Source organism: Melozone crissalis, unplaced genomic scaffold, assembly GCF_028551555.1.
Source record: "Melozone crissalis strain CALT ecotype California unplaced genomic scaffold, PUWL_Pcris_2 ptg000006l_1, whole genome shotgun sequence".
Taxonomy (NCBI): domain Eukaryota; kingdom Metazoa; phylum Chordata; class Aves; order Passeriformes; family Passerellidae; genus Melozone; species Melozone crissalis.
Genome location: NW_026535784.1, coordinates 43,695,939 through 43,723,780, shown reverse-complemented (window position 1 = coordinate 43,723,780; position 27,842 = coordinate 43,695,939). Strand labels below are relative to the sequence as shown.

Genomic DNA, 27,842 nt, shown 5'->3' with positions numbered 1-27,842 from the left:
GTGAAACATGGGAGCATGTAATGCCCCTTTGGAAGGAAGGAAGAAGATGCAGCTTCACAGATGGTCTGAGTTGGAAGAGACCTTAAAGATCACCTAGTTCCAAGCCCAATGCTGTGGGCAGGGACACTTTCCAATAGACCAGGTTACCCAGAGCCTCATCCAGCCTGGCCTTGAACACTGCTGGGGAGGTCACAACCACTTCTCTGGGCAGCTGGTGCCAGTGCCTCAACACCCTCACTGTAAATTTTTTTCCTTATATCTAGTCTGAACCTACCCTCTCATAGTCTTAAGGCATTATCCCTTGTCCTATCCTTAAAGTCCCCTGTAAAAGTGCCTCTCCAGCTTTCTTGCAGGCCCCCTTTGGGCCCTGGATGGGGCTGTAAGGTCTTCCCAGAGGTTTTCTCTCGCTGGCTCTGACATCAGACTGGTAGGAATGGGATGAGCTGAGTTTCTTCTCCCCTTCAAGTCAGCAGACTGTGACCTCCTGTGCACCCTCCCACACAGAGGGTCCTGCCAGGCCCTGCTCCCTCCTGGTCACTCGCAGTTTTCCCTGGGGCTGCTCTTTTTGGCAGTGGCTGTTCCTGGCCCCACCGACTCATCAGCTGCTCCTGTACACGCTGTGGGATTCTGGTGGGTCTTGGCAATCCTCAGGGGCGTCCCTGGCTCAGCAGACCTTCCTGTACATCCTGATGCCCTGCTCTGCTGTGGAATGCACCCTGTCCGTGCTGTTTGCTTTGGCAAGTCCTCGACTCACGGCTTCCCAGCAGGTGAAATGATTTACCAGGTCCTTGGGGAGAAGGAGGGAGCACTTGAGGGAGCTCCAGACCGTGCCCCATTCTGGATGTCAGGAAAAACACAGTGCATTTTTATGGAATCCAAGAGGGAACTGGAGAAAACCCGCAAGTTAGGAAGGCTGCGAACAGAGACTGTTCTGTCCTGGGGAAAAGGAGACTGAAAGAGAATATGAGTCTCCAAATAAGTAAAAGGCAGCTCTCTCTGGAGCAAGACCAGCACAGTAATGAAGCACTGGAAAAATATCACCCAGTGAACCTGTGGCCTCTGTGGAGGTTTTAAAGCAGGTTAGATGAGCATATCCTGAGATCCTTCCAGACACAAGGCTCTACACAGACACCTGGCTATCACAAGGTAAGTGATAAAAATAAAAAAGATCTTGAGAGGCAGAGATCCAAGAGACATATATGTAGTGCCATTTACTAGCTAGCTTGTTTGTGCCAGGAGACGTGATGGAAAAATCTAAATTGCTGAAAATGGCCAGTCACACAAAAGGATGGCACTGGGATAAAAGCATCAGACCAGAGGAAACAATACTCTGCTTTCTGGCTCTGCCAGAGACTCCTAGTATGACCATGGGCAAGTCACTTCATCTTTCTGTGCTGTTATTTGTGCAATGAAGATAATGATAATTCCTTTATCTGTACAGACTTGAGGGGCAGCAACTATTCAGGTGCTGCCAGCACAATCTTTGCTTTGGCCTGCAGGCACTGCCGTAAGGCAAATAAAGAAAAGAAGGAATACCTGCAAGCATTACTCCTGACAGCTGGTTTCTTCTATTTAAATCACAAGCAACTTGGTGATGTCACACTGAGCTCAAACACAGAACAAAACCCCTACGTGAGTGACAAAGAGGAAAATTGTGGGGAAATTTGTGGCAAAGGCTTGTTTCCATAATTTAATAACTCTCTCCACCTTCTGTTTCCAAGTGGAGGCACTAGTTCTGTGCTTAAAGACAAGCACTGTGCAAAATTGCTTTGCTGAGGGAGAACTGCAGAGTTCACGACCGAGCAACACAAGCTCAGGATGAACACCAACCTTTAGAATGGGATAAATGTAGCTGCATATGAAAGCATGGCTTTTGACTCTCCTACCCTGCAGAGGCATCACTTTTCTGCAGGAAGCAAATACGGACTCTTCTCACAAAATACAGCAGGCTTTTTCAGTCCAGTTAGTTTCTGAACATGTTGATTTAGAGACAAACTCAAGAATATGCCAGAATGTTTTTAACATGAAAACCCAATTTAGGGACTCTCTAGTCCAATTTTTCCCCTCACTGCTGACAGGATATGTCCTAAGCCCTTGTCTACTTAACTGGGTGTCTACTTAACTGGGTTACCACAGGCTGTGGAGGTCAGTGCAATGCAATGGTACCAGGAGAACAGCCTGGACATCTGAGGGGGGTGGGATTGCCACCCAGAAGCTAATGGTCCCAGCAGAGATTCTGGCTGTTTCATTTGGTAGCTGCACATGCACTCTCTAATGAATCCCGAGGCTTCGGTGACATCGTCTCATTCGGCATTCCCATGACATTGTAGAAAGATGGAGGAAAGACAGGTTTCACTGCATCCAGATTCCTCTCTGGGTTCACAACCACTCTAACAGGATTTGGTTTTGGCAAGTTCTCCTTATGCTGCTCACTTGCTTCCCCTCAGCTTTGTGACTGTCAGAAGAGAAAAGGGCATTTTAACATCAGTCACTGTGGGTTCCTCCTTCTGAGGAGTTTCTTGGCTCTCTTCTCCAACTTGGACCAGGGAATGATCTGGATAGATGTAAGGAAGTGCCCTGGTCCTTCCAATTTTCTCATCTTCATCTTTATTCAGTGAGTGGACTAGACCACCAAAAGACTTACTGAGAATTAAAGTACATAGATGTACATCTTCATAGATGCAATGCATAAAACACTTCCCTGTTTGGTAGCACCCTAGACATTTGTGACTCTCCTTTGACCAAGCTTTATGCTGCAAGTGTTGACTGCATCTAGTGGCTGGCTGAAATTGTGCCTTGAAGACGTCTGAAAGTAGTCCAAACAGCAGATGACAGGATGGCATGGATACTAGAGCTCACTGCACCAACACCAGCTGCTCACAGGCATTTGCCTGTCGCCTTCACAGGACTGTGATGACGTTAGCTGCCACTTGCTCTTGGAAAAAAGCAGCTTCCAGCACCACTGAGAATTACCCACCCAGTACAGATAGGAGCTCATGAAGGTTTTCCTTCAGTCGATGCCTTGAGTCATCTGCAGGGGTATCATCTCAAGATCTCAAGATCAGACATGTACAATAGTTTGCAGGGGTCCAGGGCTCAGGCTGCTGAGATTGAGCAGACAGAAATCAAACCATACGGGTTCCCCAGTATTCTGTTCCCCAGGTTGTTGCCTATTACCGTGGCTCTCTCTCCCTAAATGTTCCCTGCATAAATGTGAGACTATAACAGTAAGTGGCATTAAAAACGTGAATGATGAATGCCATGCATCAGGCAGGATGATTAAATAACTATGTGTAGATTCTGGGGCATATTAGCTTCTCCGCCTTCTGACATGATAATTGATCATTCCTAATCTATAGCAGAAACAAAACAGAGATTACCTCCTCTCAAAAAATTCAGCTTCTATTCTCCTTTGTTCATTCCCCCAGCCCCTCCCTCCCACAAGGGGGAAGCCCATTAACTAGCTCTAACTGTTTTTAATTCTGTGGTATTGAAAATGGGATCCTAGCAATGCACGTAATTGATCCCATTTCACAGGACTGCCTTCCAAGGAGCAGCAAAGGTGAAGCATTCACATTATCAAGGTCACTGCAGTGAATGCAAGAATAACAAAGACTTGGATTTGCATCAGGATTCAATTACAGTGAAGTATACAAATGTTGCTAGACTGCCCCCCCAAAATGACGAGTTCTCTAGGAGAGCTATACACGGCTAAGCAGAATTAATAAAAAGAATAACATTTTAAATGGTTTTGTTAAAACCCTGTACAAATACAGTGGACTCAAACAGAATGTGTTTTATGTTCATTTAACTTGAATTTGTAAATTTATAGGCAGCAGGTAAAGCAAGATAATTTTAAATCAATATACCTAGATCTTAAGGCCAAAAGAGATCATTTAGCCCTCCCACAAAACACCACTGACCTTTCATCTTCCTTTAAATCAATAACAATTCACTCCTGAGGGCAGATTACCAAACTTCACCACACAGTAACTTGCTGCTCCATCATGCCACTTGGTTAAAAGAATAAAACATTTTAAGACAAAACTGAACTTTGTTCTAGAAATTAGTACTAAAGAAAAAATTGGTTTAAAAAAATCAATATAACAGTTACTAAGAGCAAGAGAAAAACAAAAGAGAAAAGGACAATTTTAAATACAGATGTACACACATGCACACTTCCATAAGCCTTTAGGGAAAAAAAAATCAAGGAGAGCCTGAAGAAAGGATGCATGCTTCAAGTGCAGTTTTTAAATCTTGAAGTCTGCCAGTAAATTTCCAAGCAATTTGGCAACATTTATCAGTTCATAAAAATTACAAAAAAGCCTGATTTTACAAGGCCTGCAGATACTGAACTATCACATCTGATCCGCAGGAACTGCCCACATGCATTTTTATGCTCTATAGCACTGCAGTGTACAGAATTCAGCTCTGTGGATTACCCTCCTATGGGCCTGTTTCTGTCAGTGAAGAACGCATCTGATGAAAGAAATAAATTTTGCCCAGTGTTATCATCCACTTGAACTATCACATAGCTAAGAAAACAGAAAAAAAAATAAATTCCATCCAGTCATTCAACTGCCAAGCAACTGCTTGCAGAGACTGCTTGCTTTGTGTGGTATTCAATCACTTCATTACCTGTACTCCAACCAAAATTACTCAAAAGCCACTAATGCCAGTCTAACTTCTTGTGCATCACTCTGATAAGAAGTTCATATTACTTACTTCCTTCTGCAGCTAAATGGAAAGAATGCTGACCACACAGGCACATCTTACCTTGTATCTCAAGAAAGACACTGCTATCACCCTTGCATGGTTTCCAGTGGCTGGTTAGTCTAGTGTCTGCTGCATAAATATGGACCACAAGTTCCCTCTGGATCACCAGGATGCTGCTCATTTTAAAGCTGCTTCAGCTAGCTGCATTCTCTTTTGTTTATTCTAAGACTATGGCCTTTAAAGTCTGGATGTGACATTTAAAAGGCCCAGTAAATGCCATATCCTCTCTCAGCCATGAACCTTGTCTAAGACAGCAGTGTATTATGATCTCAGTGATCTAATTCTTGAGATAATCTCTTTACTAACAAGACCCAGGATGGCCACTATGATAAAGCTCTAGGAACTCAAAAAATATCTCAGTCAGTGACCCAATAATAAATCTGGTGTTCTGCTTCATCTTTTCCTCAGTAAGGCATGTCAAATCATATACTACAACTATATACTGACTGACCTGGGTAAAAGGATCTTCAGAATGTGGGGAAGACTCTGCATTGATAAAACAACAAAAATCAGAATGATGGCACTTTCATGCACAAGATAATCTTGCTTCCTCAATACCCTGGGGAAAAAATTATGTTTAGAGCCAAAATTTCTAGAGCCCAAACAGAAACACAAGAGCAGCTGTGAAGACATCCAGAGAAAGAAGTATGGTGATCAAACCTACCTGAGACATCAGGCCCTTCCTTGCATTTATCTATTTGAGAAGCTACTCACTTCATCAAAAGTAGCTTCCACACAAGCAAGACAAGAATTTGATCCACTATAGGAAGGCAAAATAAAATACATCCCTCCAAAGTACGGAATTAGCCAAAGAAATGAATGAAACAGAAGACCACTTGGACCTATGGTCAGCTGCAGGTTAACACAGAGAAAATCTGCCCTTCCCTTTTGGAAGAGATCCTATTTATGGTCTTGTACTTCAGTCCTTCATCAGGAAGGACTTGAATGTACACCAGGATTCAATCTCTAACCCTGTATTCCTGTGTAGAGCTCTAAAATCAGTCAAGATCCATGGGGACTAAAGGAAGGACACAATAAATACGTTACATTTATGTCTCCACCTCGAATCCAGCAAAGCAGAGTGCCACTAGACCCTGGTGATTTCGGTCTCTCCCTGGCCCTGCTCATGAACTGATGGGTGACCTTGGGAAATCACTTCACTCTCTTTTGCAGCCTATAAATGCAAGTGCAGCAGGGACACTCCTGCTGCTCACAAAGCACTACCAGGCTTGCAGTTAACATCTTCCACTGCAGCATGTACACTCTCATCTTTGGTGGCAGCCTTAAGCCTGTGGTTGAAAGAATCTCTCCCCTGAGATCTTATTTGCCCATTCCTTCCCAAACATTTAATTAAAAAGCCCCGAGTGATGAGTTTCTAGCTATGATCTTTTGTTGAAAATCATCTTCCCTTGGCAAGTTGTTCCTATCTTATTCCTAGACAAAACTTCCAGGCTTATGTCTGCAATATGCTGCTTCTACCTAGACTTTCTTTGATGGGCTGACAAGGGAACATGTTTAATTCCCTACAACAATATTTTTTTCCATTCAAGGTGGCAGAGCCCTGTACCTGTGATATGTATCTGGGGTTACTTCACAGGCCTTTTCTCAGGGGCTCCCAAGAGTCGAGGTTTCCCTCCTACAATGCTGCCATGCAGAAATACCCTGCACAACAGAGCACAAATGCAACACTCCTCCCTCCTGACCACTTTATTTGTGTATTTTTTTAATGTGTGTACATAAAGCAGGCAGAGGTGAATATTGCAGCCAGCAAGAGGTACACCTCTGTAAATGCACAAATATCAGGAACCCACAAAATTATTGCAGCAGGGCTATGGAAACCATCTGGTGCCTCTCCAAGTGTTCTACAGCACCTGATGTTACAACTGCTTGGATGATGGGAGCATCTCTGACAGGCTCTTAAGTCTCCTAAACTAGATTAATCTATATGCAGCATACAGCAAAGCTACAGATACTTCCTAATGGTCTGAAGTGCCAACTTCCATGATAAATATATGCATCCTATGTGCAATTATGCCTGCATCTTAACAGCGTTGAGATGACTGCAAGATACTAATTACCAAATAAGAATTTGGCAATTATACTCCATCATACCTTCCTCCTGACACAGCTACTTTTAAATAAACAAGGATTTGTTTTCAACATCACCAAAGAAAGAGGAGTTTTCTCCTTTGCTTTGTTCTAGCTTACCAAGTGTGATCATGGAATTAAAGAAGAGAAAAAAAATTCCATTTGCTGAAGTACTGCCACTGCTTCACTGAAGCCGTTTCACCGCTGTTTAAGAAACACTGTTAACCCTTTTAGGAATCAGGGGGAGGCACAATGTTACCTGAAACAAAAGTAATCTCACTAGCCAATCCCTCCTATTCTCCAGCCAGAATTTCAGTGTTTGTCATGAACTGTCTGCACACTTACCTTTACTTTAATTACCAATACCACCAGATCCAAAGTATTGCCCGTTTCTCTAACGCTGCTGTTGTTAGACAAAACCTCTTACCTGCACCATCTATGGAGATACTGGCAAGCAGCTTACACCACAAGTAAAGAGTACAGAGAAGCTTCTTTCTGAGGGGTGTAATGAGAGAATTGTGCCAGTGCCACTCAGACAGGGAGGCACTGTCCTTGCAGTGAAGTCAGTGGCAAAGTCCCTGGTTTACTACAGTGCAGAGGGAATTAAGCCAGAGCTGAGCAATTGATGTATCTCCCCTTTGAGTGTTACCTCCTGACATAAAAATAAATGGGCATCATGGTCATCTGCATAAAAGGCTGTTTAGCTGAGATTATAGCAAGGATAACTCAAACCAGTCCAAACCATTCTATGATTCTAAATGTGAGAATCTGCGGCAATGTGAAAGGATGCGCTGATGACAGCAATATTTTCCCACTATTCATGCAGCATGGAGACAAATATTGTGATCTGTCTCTGTCTGCCTTTTCTGGAGTGCCATTTTATGACACAGTTAATGAATTAGCAAAAAAAAAAAAAAAAAAAAAAGGAAAAGTAACAGCTCTGTATCGCAGCAATTGCAAATGATCTTTGACTTTCATCTTGTAAGAGGAGTACCAGAGGCCTGTGTTTGACCCCTTTTTATGTGATGGGGGGAGGTGGAAGGGAACTTAGAGTAACCATCTAAAAATAAAAGTGTGCAAATGATGCCATGATGTACAACTATTTTGTTTACCATAATCCTTAGCCAAAGATTTATCACCGTGCTCTTAAAACACGCTGTACATCTTTTTGTTCATCTTCTCACCCCTACTTTCCCTTCTAATTGGAAGTCAGTCTGTGAAATGTAATTAAAGCTCTCATAAATACTGCCAGCAAGTGCACCCTTTTTCATCCAAGCAACTACTAACATCTTGGAGAAGACCTCATCAGCCTCTGCTAGAATACAGACTGATGAATCTTCTCACACACCCCACTCAGGATAGGGAAGTCAATCTTCCCACCTTCCACATAATTAAAGTCATCCACATTATGTACTTTTCCTTCACCACTCCCTCCCCTTCTCTGACACATGTATTACCTTGTCATCAGCTGCTTTCTTTTCATTTAATTTATTCTGTTTCTACTCACTGAGCAAAATCCAGTATTTTTGAGAAGACCTGGAGCAGTCCTAGGCATCTGCTCAGTACCAGGTCTCTTCTATTAGAAGACAGCACTTTCAACTCTCCTTTAAGAGGGATTATTTCCTGCAATCTACAGAGTTTATTCATGCCTGGGAGTGAAAAAAACCGACCCTTTTCCATTCACAGTAAATGACTGTGACATTAACAATGAAATTCAATGGTACTTCAAAGACTCCTATGGGCCCTAAAGGTTGTGCAAGGCAGCCTGGGGACTGAATAAAGCCCAGTTAACCCAACAGGTGGCTTCATTTGCTCTGTGAAAAATAGCTGCTGCTTCTCTTGGAGAGGAAAACACTCCTCTACTCAGCCAAACAGCAGCTGTAAAATTGTCTGACTTGCGGCATCTCTGAAGTTTTCAAGCACCCTCATGGCAAAGGGAGAAGGTGGCTGGTAAGTGTGCCAAAGCTCTCCTCCTGCTAGGGCAAAGTGCACAGAACTTCCATGGGCCACTGGATCATGAGCCATGTGCATACCTCGTCCCCAGGATCATCACTTCTGTGAGGCAGAGTAGCTGGAGATGGAGACAGGGAGGCAGGAGACCTGATAGTTCCATACCCCTGATATTTGGATGTTCTCCCATCCATCTCCCAGGGCATCTGCTTGGGGCTCAGCCCTGGGCACCAGGGAGCAGAGGGCAGTGTGACCCCAGAGCCTGACACAGCCCCTGGCTGGGAGGCAGCACCTCACCAGTCCCTGGCAGATGGGCTCCTGATCCAGGCTGAAAAGTCGAAGAGAGGAAGAGAAACCGGGAGGAGCCCCTGAAATCTCTGCTAAAGCACTTAAGTGGATAAACACAGTGCCAGTGTCTTTAGCAGTTTATTCCTGCTATCACTTGATTTTGTTAAGTGCTTTTTTTGGACCCTCATCAGTGAACAGCTGCCAAGCCACTCTAAATACTACTACTGTCAGAGGCCAAATAAAACCCAACTGTATTTACTGAACAGGTAGCAATTGCTCTCTTGCTAGATACCAAATCAAAACGAGCAGGATTTTAGTTACATTTAATCGCCTGGGCACTGGAATTTGTAACAGCTTGGAATGGACACTGTCACATTATTAACAGCTCCCTTTCTAGAAGACAAAGCACAGTTCACCGAGCAGATGTATTGAAGGCAACACCTTGCACTCAGCTGGACTTGGATCAAAGATTGTCTCTCCTGACAGAAGTTGCAAAAGAGGAAAGGAGGAAATTTTCACTATTGCAAGCAATTAAGACTGGGAGCAAAGGGGCCCCCTGCCACACATTTCCCCAAGCTATTCAGCACACTTTAGCTCACTAAATGCTTTGGATAAATACACTGTTGTCTGACATTTCTATCTCTAATGCTGCAGTGAAACTGAAACCACATTCAGAAAAAGCAATCCCAAACCCAACAGCCCATCTCCAATGGACTCTGGCCAGCCTCTTTTTTCTGCTCTTAAGTTAGTTTGGCAAACAGGTTAGGAAACATTACCAATGCATCTTAGTGCTCCAGCCCTACGGGAAGAGTTCAGCAGGGGCAAGGAGCAGCAAGTCCCAGTCCTGGTGTGTGTCCTCTGGCCTGTCACACCACACCTCCATGCCCATTTCCCCCATTAATGAACCAGATGCCTGAAAAACCTCGCTGATGAAGGCAATGCATAAAGTTTTAGGCATCGAAATAGCAGTTTACTGACATTAGGTATCCCTTCCTATGATGCTGTATCCATCAGGTCTGCATACAAGAGAGCTGAGCCAACTTGCATTAATTTGCATAATGACTATGTACTTAACTTCCCCATTTTGCCCTTAATGAAGAACAGGACACTGTACAAACTGAATTTAAAATAGCAGTTCTCATTCACTGACCAATATCAGAAGACAGAGGAAGAGTGTGAGGCCACAACAGATGCACAATTGTTACTAGAGCACAAACATCAATATCAACTGACTACTTTATGGGGGATTTGTTTTGCTCTATAGAGATGTTCTGCAGGGGTTGCAAATAGCACTTAAAGCCCTCAGGGCTATTTAACTCTGGCAGAAGACCCCCTTGAAGCTTCAGCCAACATATAGCAGAGGGTTTGGTGCAACACCTCTGTGCAAGGCACCGGGCATTTTGTCCTTCATGCACACCCAGCTTTGCTAGTTGCTGTCTGCAGTTTTGGAAAAGGTGGAGATAGGTCTGTGCCCTCATGTGCATCCTTACCCAGTCACCCTCCAGTTCCTTTCCATGTCCTTGCAGGGGCTGAGTTGCAGCTGGGACAGAGGGATGTACAATAAATTAAATAACCCAGTCATTTCTGCAGTGATAGTCTTCCAGTTTACTGAACTGGGTGAGAGCACCTCTCTGTGGAAACTGTCCTTGCATGGCCAGGTGTTTAAAGGCTCAGGCCATAAGTCTCCAACAAGGACAGCAAACAATTTCATGCTCTTGGTGGCACCCCTCAGGAGAACAAGGCAGAATCATGGAGTTTCATGGCTTAATGATCCAAGCAGGAGCCCATTGTGGGGAAGGCAGAGCTCTGGAGATGACAGGATAATGTGTGGTGCAGATCAGCCCCCCTGTAATAAGCCACACTAATGCTGAACTGTGTGCAAGGCAACTCAGGAAACAGAATAATTAATAATCTACTTGGCTGAGCAGCACTTTCTCTCCTTGGATTGAGGCAGACTGCAGAAAGTTGGAAAGAAGCTACAAAGAAATGGCACATAGGGTCCCATAAACCCTTGCAAACCTAAGGAGGGAGGGAAAGCCCAGTTTTGTGCTTTTACCTGATTCAACTTTGCTTCCTTGTGCCTCCTGTAGGGGCAGAGAGCAAAGCTGCACAAGATTTGCACAAGCACGGTGGGCAATTGTGCTGTGTATTCCTGGGAAAGCAGTGAGCAGTGCTGGTGCCCTCCACTGGCATTTTCCACCTAATTCTCCATATTTGCTTTTGAGTTATTGTTCTCCCTCTGCAGAGCCCGGGGGCCAGATGCAAAAGGCTCCTTGTACCACCCTGCACACCCACCACCTCTGGCCAAAACCCACAGGGCAGATTTGGTCAGATGCATAAGAGAATTTGTTATTTTTTCCATCAATTTCCCCACACTCTCTCCATGGCTTGCCAAAGCACTTAGAGGATCAGCCCAGCGTGGTTGGCCCCTCTGCACAAAGAGCAGTGGCTCAGCGCAGTTTCCTGCACTGCAGCAGAAAAACCCTCACCCAGCACCACCATAGCCCGTGGGTGCTCCACATCGATTTGTGCAGGGCCTTTTGATCAGAGCTTGTATTCTTAGAAATTGCCAAGCCCGAAAAAAGAGGAAAATAAATAAATAATAACACTTCCCTTCTGGTGATTTCTATTGTACTGATCTAGCTGGAAATCCCATTAGTTACTTGCTTTTGATCAGGACTGCTCCTCCAGGACCAGGAGATGCAGCAAGCATTCCATCACGCTGGCAAAAGAGCACATCAGAAGTGTGTTTTAATTAAAACCTTCCAGCTCTTGAGCTTTTTGTAGTATTTGCATGCAGCTGAACTTTGGCCCAGCTGCTGTGGAAGAAATATCATTTATTGCTGGGTTGTGTGTCACCTGAGTGCTATTCTTGGCTCTTCAGATAGAGCTCTCCCCTCCCTGTCCCCACAGTGGGGAAAGAAAGGGCAGTAATCTGGAAAAAAGTACTAGCCAGTCCTACTACTTCTATTACATTAGCCCTTTGCAAGAAATACAAGTGTCAGAAGTAGCATTTTGGAAATCTTTCAAGGAATGAGCAAGGGATTTGCTGTCGAAATATATTGTAATAGCAACCACAACAGAAAATGTGGAAAAAACATTCCAAGCCACACTGAAACAACACCTCTCCAGTGAGAAGCAATCCAGGGGAGAAAAGCATTTCAGCCTGATACTATAAACACTAACTGGGAACCTGTAATTCATGCACACTGAGAGCTGGAGCTCGGTTCTGATGCAGCAAAATCCTTCCTGGGATACTGAAGCCAGCTTGCTGTGTGGGTGCAGACACCAGGAACAGCAGCCAAGGGAAAAAAATCTAGCCATATGAACAAATAAATATTACAAACTGCTTACTAAAGAAGGGTCATGCTCATGGCAAAAGAAATCAGACAGAAAGAAGAAGGGACCAGAGAACTGCCGGGTGGCCTTGCAGCACAGAGAGCCACCCTCTTCAAATGTGGGCCCGTTAGGCAGCAATTTGGCACAAGGACACGAAGAGTGAAAGGCACCTGAAGTGTCTGAGCTTTACCAAGCTCTCACAGATACCCACAAGGGTGGGTAACCTCTGTGTCCTGTCCAGCACGTGTCCTGCTTGTTCATCACAATGCACAGAATCACAGAACCACGAGGTTGGAAGAGACCTTCAAGATCATTGAGTCCAACCCATGCCCTAAAACCTCAAATAAACCACGGCACCCACGCTGCCATGTATGTACTCACACCTTCACACTCCTACAAATTCATTTGATTAGCATGATGGGTCCATGGGAGAGGAGAAATGCCCTGTGAAGCTGCCATACCCTGAGCAGCTATACCTTCTATTGCCCAGCTCTTCAATGCGCAACCACTGAAACACAAATGTCCAAACTCCTGTTTCCTCCATTGTTATATTTAACATTTGAGGGAGACTACCATAAAGAGCTTACTTGTTTTGCTACTGCAGACAGAGAACAAGTGGGTTGTTTTATTAAATGCCTGCAAGTCCACTGCTATTTCTCTAACAGCACTGAAAGTATTTTTACATTCTTTTTTGGCTATTTTGGAGCCCCGATGTCTTAAGAGTGCTCTCCACAGTATCATTTATGCAGACTGTTTAAAATGTAAAACTACTTTTAATGCTAAAATCAGAGAAATAACATAGGAGACAATGGAATTACCAGCTTGCAGACTGAGATTAAAGAGCTGAATGGGACTTTATCAGCAGAGAAATTTAAAAGCAACATTCATGGGGGAAAAAAAAATCTATAAATTGATGTCATCTGGGCAGTGGAACCATTTCAGATACTTTACTTTTGGTCTCTGCCAGGTACTGTGCTCAGCACAATACAAAGAAAACTCCCTGGCCTTGAAGAACGTGTTTTAAGGGGGTTGAAATTAGATTAGTATAAGATTACTCGGCAATGCTTTAAAAATATGCCAGTAAAATGGGAAATAAGATTTTAAACCAGCTCTATCACTCTCGTAATGTAACATGAGTAATGCCCTGCAAAAGCACAAGTTTCTTAAAGCTCTGACCTTGTGAAGTTCTTACTACACATGATTGCAGCATGGCCTGCTGTATGCTTTTTGGAAAAAAAGTCAGTATTTGCTACTCATACAACTCTAAAGACCTGGTCTTAGATTGCCCAAGATTGCCCAATGTCTGCTATTTTACCCCAAGCCTGAGGTGATGCTGCTGCTGGGAATTCTGGTGGCTCGGGGATGTTACAGAGCAGTGTCAATCCTGCTGGTCACAGCCTCTCAAGCCAAATATTTGGGCAGCTCTTTCTCCCTCACACCCATCTGCATGGCACCATGTGGGTGCAGGCCATGGATTCATTTTCCTCAGGTACAACCCAGGATTTACCTTTTGTATCTCATGCCTCACACATAGCTCATTTTGAAGAGGACTAATTGCTTCACCATAAAGATGTTTGTCTCACCGCCACTGAAAGATAGCAAAACCTGCACCCTTCTGCACAATAGACAATGGTTGTCACCAGCTGAAGCTCATAATGAGATCTTCAGCATCCTTCTTTTTCCCTTTTTCAGGAGGAGGGTGGATAGGGACAACTACTTCTTACTATTTTTATTTTCATATATAAATAAGATGTTTTAATTTCATGTCAAAATTGAAATGATGCAGGAAAATGGTTTTTATTTCATCTTTTAATGTCCTTATATATCAACCACAGGGTTGTCTCACATACGTCCAGAAAAAAATGACCTCTAACTAAAAGTCATATTGTAATTTGGGGATTTTTTTTTCATATTCCAAAGACTTGCCTCAGTATTCAAGCATGTATTTCTAATATGTGAAGTATAACAAAAAGACTTATAACAACTATGAAAAAGTAGCAATTTCCAGTAGGGGAGTTGTAAATAAAAGTGTAAAATATTTATTTGATCTATAATTCATTTGGTAGCAGACATCCAGCCATCTGGGCTGGGGTGAACTCATGAGTCCGGAATAGGACGCTGGATGAAGATTTTGCATTCAGTATAAATGCAGCCATCACCAAAAAACAACAACAACAAAAAATTTAAACAACTAATCTTTTGTACAGCCCCATCTTTCAGGTTTTACTTTGCAAGGGTGTTTGCTTTTTCACAGCCTGCGATTGCATGCTCAGATTGCATGAGATTGTGCTTCAAAAATATACCTAAATACTTCTTGAAGCTGATTACCAGCATATGCGTGGAACTTCACAACTGAAATTATTCTCTTTCTGGCTGAACCTTCACTGGCAGATCAACACTAATTTTCACATCTCCCTGAACATGAAGGGTGTTCACAGCCAGCAGAAAGATCTTGGTGCAAGGGGCAGTGCAGGGTGCACTCAGCTTTAAATAGAGACTGTGGTCTCTGAGGCAGTACAGTTTACCTGCACATATTAAAATACCCCTGTATTCACCCATCCTGGTATGGAAGACATTCTTTCCTTTAGGATAACATTGTTCTAGGTTAAATGCTGCAATACCTGGGTTAACACACTGGAAGCCAGAGCTGCATCTCTAAATGGCAGTGCTTTCCACAGAGATGGGCAATTGCAAACCTTAAAACCTCTATTTATGCCACTAATAGCTCCTCTCTGGCCAGTGCCAATCTAAAGCAGAGTTTAAACTACCAGGCATACCAAATTCATAAAGGATTGCCTGCAGCCGTTAGAATTTTCTCAGAGTCCATAAAATAATTAGACAAATTCATGTGAGAAAAATCCATTAAGGGCTATAAAGCACAAAGAGGTGTTCCCTGGAGGTTGGAGAAAGCTCTAAGGAAGCCCGGGATGTGTGCACATCCTGCTCTTAGCCCTTCTATGGTTCCACTAGTGACCATTGCTGGGAAGGTGGAGCAGCCCTGTGGATCAGGTATGGTTACAATGGATGTTTAAAGGCAAGCCCTGCCTAACATGCTGGCTGTGGAAAGGCAATTTTTCAGAAGCAAGCATCTGCTTAAGCTTTTGCAGACCCTGGGCTAGCAGTTCTGGCTGAAAAGTAGAGCTGCAAGACCATCTTGCTTCTTGTGTGAGATGATGGAACATGATGCCTCTACTGCAGCATCCCCTTGGAAATTTTCTGCTATTCCTGAAGAAAATAAGTAAATTGCTTCCTTCCCCATGCCAAACCAAACAAATCCGTGAAGACTTCAGAGTTGGAAGAATCAGACCCTGAATGTTACAGGACTTGAACCCATCAGTTCCCAAAGGCAATCTCTGGAAATGTGGGTCCCATCTCTTGCCTCATTTTCTTCTGTCTTCTTCCCAGACTGTGCAGGGCTGCAGTCTCTTGGTTTCAAGAGCATGCAGATACTGATGCAAGATTGCAGCAAGCTCTATGTTGCAGGTTTCCCTTTCCAAATAGCCTTGGCTGCTTTTCAAAGAATGTACACCTCCTGACTGCTATGGAAAACACCTTCTCCCTTGCTGCCCTCCACTGCAGCATCCCAGCCCGTGCAATCAAAGGAAGGACCATGATTTTCAGCACACTTCCCCACTCCAAGAGCCTTCTAGCTGCTCCAAGCATCTAGTGGTTTTTGGTCAAGCAGGAACCTAGGCATGCCTCCCAGACAGCACTACAGGTTGCCAGGTTCTGTCCTCCAACACCTTTGCTTAAAAAGCACTGCTGCTCCACAGGATGCAACTTCTATCTCTGGTATGGCCTCAGAAACGCAGACTGCTTGAGGCATTAGACATATTAACTCCTCCTCTGTTAGCAGACACATCTGTACCTTTCTTCTCCTCTTTGCCCAGAAGGAGGGCAAAAATATGATACAGGTCACAGAAGGGGTTTGAACAGTGGCTTCTGACTTTTCAAACAGAAAGCAGGCAGGAGGTTTATCTAAAAACACACACAGAGAAGGTCTTTAAGTGCAAAGGAGTCTGTGGCATCTGGGATGCCGGCAGAAGAACTGCCCCACTCGCATACCCCCCACCTCCAGGCCAGCTCTGTGCCTGAAGCCATTCCCAGCATGGGACTTGCTGACATCAAAAGCAAAGAAAATTGCTTGGTTGTTTAAGCTGGCTTAAAGTGAATACTCCTGGCAGGTTTTAAGCCCAGAAAGGTTTTAAATGTTGCATCTTTCCAGTGTGCTCCTGCAATGATACAATGGGTGAGCAGGCAACCGTGAATCAAAACTGCTTGCTCCCTATGGACCCATCAGGAGACACGCCTCTGACCAGGACGTCATGGTGGGGGCTTGCTGTACACAGGGCAGATAAGGTGAGAGACCTCAAGGGAGATGCTCATCTCTGTCCAGAGTGACAGCACACCTTAATCATCCAGCCTGGTGAAAGTGCTGAGAAAAAAAAAAAAAAAAAGTCATGCAGTTATCACTTGAAAAGCAAACTTCAGTATTAGCAGTACACACAGACTGCTCTGTGGGAGCCATTTAAATAGGACAAGGTTTCAAAAATATGAAAACTTGAGCAAAACCGTGAGCAAGGGAAGGATGGCTAGCTCCATCCCATCATTGGCACTTATGAATTATTCACTGTGCTCCAGCCCACGTGCACGAGGCACACTTTTTAACACACTGTGAGACTGCATTACAGATGGCTCCCTGCCACCTGTGCTGGGAAGTCCCTTGGACACAGATTTTGCAGCAATGCCATAGGGGAAAAGCATGCTTGGTTCAACTCCTGTCCCTACAAAGGGAAGAAGGTCCTCTGTCTGCCTGCTGCACCTCTTGGGTAGCCCCAAAAGAGGCCAACACAATTTCTGTGTCTCATGGCTTGTGGCATTGCTCATCCTTTCTAGACACATGTTTTCCAGCAGAAAAACACCAGCAAAATCCCACAGAAACAACAGAGGTTTGCAGTTTGCAAGAGGTTACAGGAAAACCAGTCCTGTATTTGCAGCTTAAGGCCACTGCATCCTGCATGGATCAGCCCCATCCCAAGTACTGCCAGGTCTCCAAGGCCTGGGGGATCAGAAGAATGCTGGGGTCACCAATGGAGATTAGCAATCAGCCTCTTCTTGTGCACAAAAGTTTACTGTTCTCTCTCTGTATTTCCAAATCTGATCTCAAAAGTTTGGAGTAAAATTACATCAGTCTGAAAATGCCAGATGGATTGCGAGCACCAATTCTTTTACTCATTATTTAAATACAGGAGAGAAGAATGGGGACAAACTATTTTGGAGAGAACCACCATTTTTTTTCAGGAAGGAATCCCTTTGAGAGCCTAACCCAGAGGTGGTCTCTGCTGCCAAAAGCTGCCATACCCAGAAGAGGTGGTGCACATGAAGACTCACTGCCTGCACATTCTTTGCAGCTCTGAAATGAGCATGGTCTTCTTGAGATGGACAAAAGCCAAACCAACAAAACAGACCCTGGCATTTCTCTGCAGTGCTGGGTTACTGAATATGTGCCAGCAGGACTCCAGCAGCCAGACCTATCCCATGGCATGCAATTTTTCAATTTCCTGCAGCCAACAGATCTTGTAGCAGGATTTCTCCTACTGCTGCAGTTGGCCTTGTGTCACTGATTCAACTTCATTAAGCAGCCTCTGTGAAAATATAATCACCATCAGAAAACCTGTGCAAGGGAAAAGATGAGACACAAGAGCTGCACCTCTTAGAGATAATTCCAGGGGGAAGGTGAGTGGCTTGAGACACACTGAAGCCAGATGTGCCCTGCCTACTCTTAACTGTTGAAGTCAGTCTTTATATCCAGAATCACTGGGCATGGAGCACTCCATTACTTGCCTCAAAGGACATTTTTTGGAGGCACCTTAAAAAACCAGATTCTCACTTTCCATGCTTGGCAGTTAGTCAGGTTTGCAAAGTCCCTCTTTCCATCTGCTTTATTTCTGGCATGGGCACACCGATGATGGCCCAGGGGAGCGCTGACAGAGCACATCACTGGGAAGCCCATTTGATGCTACAGCTCCAGCAGGTAGGCCTGGCTCACCTCATAAATGTATGTTGGGACCAGCCAGAGAGACAAGGAAACGCAGTCACCACGGCTTTTTTTTACACTGCAGTTTGGTAGAACCTCCTGTTGAACCAACCATGAGAGCACAAAGGTGCAATTTCAACATCCCACAGTGTATCAAACACCCACAGCTTGATCTGCTAATATCTCCTGTGATTGTGGCTCCACTAAAATAAACAGGGAGACTTAATAAGAAGCTACACTCACCTACTTGTCCTTAGCACGGGACACATTTGTCACAGGCTTCCCATTTCCTCTAAGAGACCTCCCAATACAAAGCTGCAGGTGATAACTGTGCAAGGGGGTGATTCTTGGCCTGATGCACAGAGATGCAGCTACGTGGATAAATTCTGCTGCAGCTATGGAGAGTTTGGGACATAAGTCACAAACCAGGACCTTTTCCTCACTGATCAGCGAGGTATCATCTCCTCATGCACAGCTACATTTACTGAGATTTATGTGGATTTAATGCCACAAATCAGGGAAAATCCAGTGGCAGCAATGAAGTACCAAGCAAACCCACTAACAGGAAAATATACTTCTTCCAACAGCAGAGTTACTGGCAGCAGCCTTCACAACAGGAAAACAGTAAACAGCATTAGGACCGTGACACCCACTGATCTGCACCAAACAGGTGCCTTTAATGGGTGTCATACTGCTGTCCTCTAATATTCCTCCAGCAGATTCCATGCCACATCTATCAGCAGCACTCCCAGCATGCCTCTATTTCCTCTCCTCAAGAAACATATGAATGATCTGTCCAACACTTCAACAATCCAGTTTAATTACCAGGACAGGTATCTGCACCTCCTTGCTGCTGGCTGCCAAGCCTGTGCACGCACACCTGGGTGGCAGGAATGAGATGCAGCCCTGCTCCAGCTAGTGTTTTTCTGTTCCACAGCGAGGATCTGCCAATCTGCATCCAGCTGTCACACTGAATTGCCCACTGGGTTTCCTGGCTGAACCTTGTCTGGAGAAGGCAGGGGGTGGCTTCAGTGATCTGGCAGCACAGTCCTCACAGTCTCTAATGCCACCTGTTAGCAGTCCTGGAAAGGCTTCATGATGATAAATGCCACTAAATTAAATGGCAGGAAATAAGCCAGATAGGAAAAGGAAGAGACCCTAAAACACAGAGCATGAGGGACCAGAGAAGGATAGGTCAGTCTCCAGAGCTTTACAGAAGTTGTGTGATGTGTCTGGTGTGTTGATGCACACAGAAGAAGTAAAAATGTTCTTGCCTCCCATCATACCTCCAAGTGACAGGGGACAATGGCAACTCTGTGCCTGTTTCCAGAGTGACAGGTCATTTCAACTCCTGGGCAAAGGAAGGGCAGACAGATCAGAGCCCTGGACAAAGGAATAAACCAGTCTACCTGATGTCTGTCTGTACAGTGCAAAACCAAGAATAACACAGTATGAGTGAAATCCTAGCCCTACTTGGTCAGGGAAGCAATGACAATGTACCATATCTCATCAGCCTGAACCCAGTCACTTTAGCATCACAGTGTAGAAGAAGGATTAAATTTCCTGAAGTCACTAAAACCAATTTTCTTAGGGTAACTGTTTGTAAAGTTTAGATGTTTTAGCCATTTTTAATCAAAATGGCCTCTTAGAAATTTCCCTTTCCCAACAGGAAAGACAGCCTTTTTTTCCTGATTTAGTGGATGGATACACCAACATGCGAAAAAGCGGAGGTACCTCCAAATAGCCTAGTGTAAAAGGAAAAGTCACAAATCCCAAAAATGTTTCCTGCTGAAAGGAAACATACTGAAGACTGCAGTAATTATAACCTATGAGACAAGCACTGCCCACCTCCCACCGCCCATATTTGAAGAGGCCATAGTCCAGCCCTCCATCCTGGAGACTTCCACCCATTCCAAAGGGAGGTCTGCACTGGGTCTGACTGGCTCAGGCTCCCACCCCAGACATTGCCCCAGGTTGAAGGTCCACTTACCTGCCTGGTTTGTGGTTACATTTACAGACACAAACTGCCGGGCTCCGGGGTTCTGGTCGGACACTCCGTTCACTGCCTCAATTTCAAAGGTATAGTTTGTATGAGCAAGCAGATCCACCATCATGACAGAGGTGTTTTTCAGGCCGGTTTGCTGGGGGAGGTACCTGACATGACCGCCACACGCCTCACACAGACCTGAGTGTGAGCTGCACTTCTTGCATGCAATATAATAAGACACATCTTTCCTTCCACCAGAATCAGCAGGGGGAATCCATTCCAGAAAGACACTAGTCTCGTTAACATTTGAGATGGCACTCCGAGGAGCAGAGGGGGGTCCTGGTTTGCAAAGTGAGAAAAACACATGGTAAAAACAGTATCATCAGTCATCGTGCTCGCTACTACTCTCTAGGCTGAAAAGAGATGCCCCCCTTGCTCATGGGGACCATTTGCAACAACACCTGAAGAACTGGGAAAACAGGGATTTGTTTTGAGCACCTTGCTCAAGAGATCTGTGTTGGGATGCAGTCACCTGAGTGGGAGGACAGGACACAGGGCTGGCTGAAACCCAAGAGGAGGAGCACTGCACCCTGGGGCATTGTCTCCGGTGCTCTCCTTGCTCTTCCTGCAAAGGGATTAGCAAGCCTTTGCCCTGTTCAAGTTTCTGTTGGCTTCACTAGGGGCAAGATTCCTCCTCCTCACCCTGCTGTACCACTAACCCCTAGCTCCTTAATAAAAGACACACACTGGGGTTTTCACACCACCCAGGTATTCAACTCAGATGCCAAATGTTTCCTCTGTATGCAGCTGCCTCTTCCCATCAGCCATTTGGCAGCAATGAAACCAAAGCTTAGCTATCCAAATCGCACTTAAGCGAGATGCTCAATGTAGCCCAAAGCAGATGGTGATCTACACGGGCCACTGGAGGCACAGCTGTGTCCAGCCACTCCATGGCAGCCCTCCTGGTCCTGCCAGGCTGGTTACCCACGCCACACTTGCTTACTTTGCCAAGCCGCCCTGCTCAGGATGCCAGCATGGCACTTGGCAAGGCTGTCCGAGCAGGAGCACCAGAGCACCTGCACAAAGTGGGCTGCTTCTCCTCATCCTGGTGGGAAAGGCCACAGCTGGGCACGCAAAGCCCACCTGGAGGCACCTTCTCAAGACTTGCTTCCTCACAGAAGGTTTTTGTTTTGAACAGCCTTGTGTTGCAATGAAGGGCAAGTTGCAGATACACCCTGAAGACAATGTGAAAGGACAAGCAAGAGTCTCATGCAAGATATCCTCGTGTTAAGTACTCAGGGAATGCTAATGAATGAGGAAGAAAGAGGAAATTTATCAAAGCAAGCCAGGATGGATTTTAGTCACAGCACCACCAGTAACTATGCAGCAAGGGCTGGGATTTTTGCGAGGGAAGGCAACACAGCACACTCCTCAACAGTTTGAATGAAGTTGTCAAAACCCATGAGCAGTTCCTTGAAAAGGGTCCAACGAGTAGCATCACTAGCTAGACATCCATATGAATCCTAACAGGCTGACTTAGGCTGTCATCTTCTCGTTTTGTTGTGATAACTAAACTCAATTCGTTATTTAAAACAGGCAGTGTTGCAAAAATGAAATCACCTTATAAACCAGAAGCATTCTCCTCCATTTCCTTTTTCTATTTCCCTCTCTGAGTCTATAAAATTTGCAACACTGGTAAAGTGAAACACTGTAATGATTTCGACTCAAGCTGTTCTGATTCAATGAGAAACTCGCTGCCAGAGGAAATAAATAATCCTGATGCATTTTTTTCTTTTGTTTTTCAGAGGAAAAGCAGTTGATGAAAAAAAGCTAAGTTGGCTTAGGAAAAGCCAGATCATCTTTGTTTTGTTCTGTGATCCCTTCAGATCCCTACAAACAGGGAGCAATCCACTCCCAAGCTGCACCCCAGGGATGCAGCACTATTGAGCTAATGACACCAACACAGAGCCCAAGTCAGGACCGTTTTCTGCAGTGTCATACTTGTACTGATATAACAGAAACTATGGAATTCATCACTGGAGCTGTATGGAGTTGTATGTGCTGCACTTGAGGATTTTTTATATGTTTTTTACTGCTAAAATTGCCCTATTTTTTCTTCCACTGGATGAATGCCCTTTTGCTGATGCCAGTACTCAAGGAAAAAATAGAGAGCTCGGGCACAAGAAACACTTACTGGACAATGTGTCTTTAGCAGGGGATAAATTATTACTTTTGTAAAGTCACCAGAGATTTTTACTTGCTTTGTACAGAAAAGTCAGCTACTCTTCCTGAAGGCTTAAAAACATCAGCTTCAGTGGAAATGCTTTAAAACTGGCTTTTGTAACCTATGAAATTAGTGTTCTCCCAAGGCCTCAGAGAAAGGTCTTTAGTAGAATCCTGAAGCTGTACCTGAATAAAACTTGGCTAAATCCCAGCTGGGACAACAAAAAGGTGTTTTACCTTCAGAATAGGGGGGCCCTAGATCTGCTAAAGTGGTTTAATTTCCAAACTCATGTTGTCAAGGGCACAGATATTAGTCTACTCAGTTTTAAAAAGATCTATGTAATTTTTGAATTTGCAACTTTATACCCTCAGATTCACTCCTTTTGCACCACAGTTTTCTGACAAGAGGCAAATGCTTTCCGAAAACAAAAATATTTCAAAACAAATGTATTTTCTTGATGGACAGCAAACCTGTTGTTTACTGATGCGCATATTTTAAAAATATGACCTAAGAGAGAAATTACTCTGAAGATAGAAATATATGTATGTAAACACTCAAAGTTAACTGTAAAGTTTTTGAAAGTAGTTTTTTTACTATTACAGTAAATACAATAAAGTCTTCAATTAGTCCCATGATTCATAATGCTACAAATATTTCCTCAACATGCACTGAGCAACAATAAAGCTACTTGTAAGACACTTGAGGAGAAAAGGAAAAGGTGAAACTGTTTTGGTTTTAAAGAGATGTTGTGCAAGGAACTGAAGCTAGGATTACTTAGTTGAGAAGAAACAAAATGCAATTACTTACTGGAAGATGCATAATAATATTAAAATAATTCTCAAATATCCATCAGGACCAAAATTCTTTCTTTTTTTGTTTGAGAGCACTAATTATTTCAGACTGCATCACAGCACAATCAGTTTCAAAATTACCAACCATTACTTATAAGACATACTTAAAAAACTGGAAAAATTGAACAAAAATGTATTCCTCCCTCTCCCTGTACTTAACTGAGCAAGTGACAGTGATACAGCAGCTAGTTTTGTTTAGTGATGCTGGTGGTGGTGGTGGTGGGGAGACTCATGCAGTCGGAACTGAAAAACTCTCACTTTAAATTAAGAAAACGTGATTTTACAGCTATACTGAGTGGCAAGGGGACTTTGCAGGTGCAGACGTGAAAACAAACATTGATGTATACTCTAAAATTAACTGCATTTCTTATTGAAGGAATCCTATGAATATTATTAACTTCTGTGGCAATAAATAATAAAAACATTAAAAAAACCTCATGCAGTATTTTCCTGCCACTCATGACTCAAGTCTCTCTCACTTTGGTTTTAGCTCATGATGAGCTGTTGCCTTGCAGATGTAACTGGACTGGTTTAGAACACCAGTGTTGCTACCTACTCTTTCCTGCCCCTGCCAAAATCCTCTACCCCTGCTGCTGAGCTGGCACAGCACATGGAGCCCTCCTCATCACCTCCAGCACAAACAGAGCAGTATTAGGACAAAATCCTAAGAAAAGATGCATGGGGAAGGTGAGGGTGACAGAGGCACATGGAGAAGGCTCAGATATTCCACCCTGCTTTTGGGGTGGTAGAGTGAATGCCAGCAGAGGTGCTGCCATGTCCTCAGCTGTGGCTCTGGGGTTTGCAGTGGCAAGCAGAAGTTGAGCTGCACCTTGATGGGTATTAAACTTCTCATCTGCCCCAGAAGGACTCTGTACCCTACCAAGCCATATCCTAACACAGCTTCAGGCACCACATCTGGGCTTTAAACTAGCTTACAGTAAGCTCTCAAAACAAAAGTAAAACCCACACTGAAAGAAAACCACCCAAACAGTAAAAGCCAACAAACTTAGACAGTCACCAACAATAAATAAGCACAAAATCCCGAAACAAACATAAAAAGAAAATCCCATGGCATTTGCAGAGTTGGAAATTACAGCCTTCACCTAAGGATTTCAACTGCACTAGAAACCTGGGAGAGACAGGCTCTTGAACTTCATTTCTTTTTAACAGGAGCTGTGCACCTCACTTGCCTGTGCCTCTCTGAACCCTGCTGATGCTGCTCAGGCCACAGGCATGCATAAACATCCTCCTCTGGGATGGCAGCTCCTTCCCTGGCTAAAGCAGCAGCAGGGCAGACTGCATGTGCACCTTTCCTTTCTGGGAAGGGCAGAGAGCAGCACCACTGATGGTGAGCAGGAGGCACAGCACACACCAGTCTGGCATAACTCTCTCCCAGTTGCTGGCTTTGGCTCTGTCTGCACAGAAAAGCCTACTTTGTGAGTGTTCCAGAGCTCAGTGTGTTTCCCAATACCATGCTGGACCGCATTTATCTGAGGTTTTTTAAGTCGGGCCAAGGGGTAAAATGAACATCAAGAAATGCTGCTATCAGATTTTTCATGCTATAACCCACCCTGGCTATGCCTCCAAGAGACTCTGGCACACCTATTTAATAAACCTGGAAGTGCTTGCCTGACTCACCCCCCAGACCTCTTTGATCTGACAGCACCAGTGACTCCAATGCTGCCTAAGGCTGCCTTCTCCTTCCCCGCAGCACAGCTTCCAACAGCCATGCTCCTTTGCCTGGTGAAAATCAAAGGCAGAGTTCAAGGGGCCCAATTCTGCTCCAAGTGCTTCCTGCAGGCAAGCAGAGAGCTGCCAAGGGCAGTTTCCTTTGAGAGAGTGTGTTGCCAACAGGAACAGACTTTTTCTTCCTCTTTTTGAAGTGGAAAGATGGGGAGACAGGAGGGACATTTGTATTCACTGGGAAAGGCACAAAAGTCACTACCATCTCTACATGATGCAAAGTATTTCCCTACAGTATGGAAGTCACCACTGCACCATTGTCCAGTGGCTCTGAGTATGTATGGAGTCATAAATCTACTTTTTCCTCCATTGTTTAGGTTTCTTGGAAGGCCCAACTGCTCCTACACCAGAAGTTCAACTCCATTTCAGTAATTTTCAATCACTTCTGCACCACAAAGGTTACATTTGGAGCGTGACAGCCCCAGCTCAGATCTGTGCTATACTCAGCAGGACTAGGTGGGGGCATGGAAATTGTGGCCTTAAGTATCTGAAGCATAAACTGAACAAGGGACTTTCAAGGTACAGCTGACAGGACAGCTCATGGATGGCAGGAGAAGGGTAAAATTAGTGATTCTCATTACACCAGCTCCACCCTGGAGTCCCAGTAGCCCAATGTGCCTGTTACACTACCCACCCCCTACACCCAGGGGATAACTTCTACATTTTGCAGAAGCAGTTTCCCTCACAGAGTTTTGAGAAGAACAGCCATCTCCAGGCAGACTGGAAAGATAGGGCTCTCTCCCAGCTTGTTCAGTGAAAATGAGCTACGGGATGACACCAAGCAGGGCCATGGAGATTCCATCCATGCCCACTTCTGGCAGGGACTACCCACAGTTAATTCCGTGTGTGTCCCATGCTGGCACCCAAGCACAGACCAACAGGGATGGCTGGTGCCATGCTAATGGCTGAGCCCCTCAGCAGTGCAGGGAGCAGACAGAGCATTTGCTCATTACAAAATCTCTTCCTGGCTTGGATGGCAGCTTTCAAAGCAAAAAGCACTGAGAAGCCTCTTCTCGTGTAACCCAAAGCACGGTGGACAATGACAGTGACATTACAAGTGTGTCAAGACTAGCTCAGACTCCAGTGCAGAGCCTGAAAAAGCACATTAGTTAGTACCATAATGTCTAGTCACAGTACAGGAACAGCTTGAAAGGATTAAAAACAACCCTATAAGCACATGCTTACTTGTACAGGCCATTGTAGGTGGGTCTGATTCCTTCCTAAAATAGTGTTCTTCACACAGGCAAGATGTGGATGCTTCATCAAGTGTGTAGCTGTGAGGGGGACATTTGCTGCAGGATGGACTGTGGGGTGAAGCTTTGAAGAACCCAGGTCTGCATACTGTGAAAAGAAGAACCACAGGCTAAGCTCTCCCATCATAAAATTAGTCTCTTCACATTTCCTTTAAAAAAAACCAAACCCATATCTTCAGCTATAAAACAGACAAATACTCATGAGCTATTTAGTTTGCATATTTTAAAACAGTCTATGCCACCAGCAGATAGTGCATACTTAAATATCTGCATGAAAAGAGAATGTGAATTTGTTGATTATTTCTTTCTGCTAGCATCTGCCATTGCTGGATATTTATTTTCCTTGTTGAATGCCTTAGAGGTAACATCATCTGGGCTCTGCTTTAGAAAACATTACTGTGATTTCTTTTTTTCGTTCAGTCTTAGGAAAACAGGTAAAATACATTCCATGTTTTTTTGTTTAAGATGTTCTACACCCAGAAATCAATGTCTCAGCAAACAAATAGCAACACAGTGGTGGAGGGGATCTCAAGATCGACATCTTTAAGACATTGTGATAAGGCTACTTCCCTAGGGTCTTTCCCCCAGCAAACCTGTGAGGAATTTTAAAGTGCTCCATATGACAGGCTGTTCTGGGTATAGTCTGAACCAGGCATGCTAACCATACAAGATATTTCTTCCAGCTCCAATACATATGCATGACGAAGGACAAGGACTTGATATGAGAGCTGCTTTTTTTCTTACAAATCCACGGCTATGGGTAGCTGGGGATTTTTTTTTTTTTTTAAGTAGTTTGAAATGAATACAGTAATATCTTGTTTCCATCCTCCTGAAACAGGTGCTTTTTCAGCTATGCAAAGCTCTCTGAGCTTCACCTGTGTGTGCACACTCTGCCAGAAGCAGTGATAGCCACAGTTTTGCAAGTGTTTTCTTTTAGGGAAAAAACCCAGCTGGCTCTGTATCATACCATTATATACAGAATTACAAATGCACTGTTAGCAAAAGGAGGAAATGTTGATTTTCTGTTTGTCTCAAAAAACAGAGGCATAGGGACATGTTTAAGCAGCTCCAAAGCGCTGTTACCTTTCTTCCTTCTGAATTGCTTTAAAATATTTCTGCCCAGTATGATATTAATGATGCACAGATCTGCTAGCAGACTTGAAGAAGTTACCTGTAAATCCCAGAGCCTTTCCATCTGCATTCAAACTCTCCCAGCTGTAATTAGCTTGCAAAGGAAATGAGTTCACAGCGAAAGCATTAATATTATCCCATCAGGAATGTCCCAGACAATCACAGCATGTGCTAA

General features: G+C 44.3%; 1 protein-coding gene across 7 annotated transcripts in view; it reads right to left on the bottom strand.

The window, feature by feature from the left end:
- EPHA5 (EPH receptor A5) overlaps positions 1 to 27,842 on the bottom strand; it is a 192,867-nt gene that overhangs the window by 60,594 nt on the left and 104,431 nt on the right. For 6 of the 7 annotated variants that reach the window (XM_054295779.1, XM_054295781.1, XM_054295780.1 and 3 more), the window contains exons 4-5: positions 26,469 to 26,624; positions 20,469 to 20,804 (exon numbers count right to left, since the gene is read on the bottom strand). In XM_054295779.1, coding sequence (XP_054151754.1) covers positions 20,469 to 20,804; positions 26,469 to 26,624 — 492 coding nt within the window. The remainder of the gene's footprint in view (positions 1 to 20,468; positions 20,805 to 26,468; positions 26,625 to 27,842) is intronic. The other variant, XM_054295778.1, reaches the window with a different exon arrangement.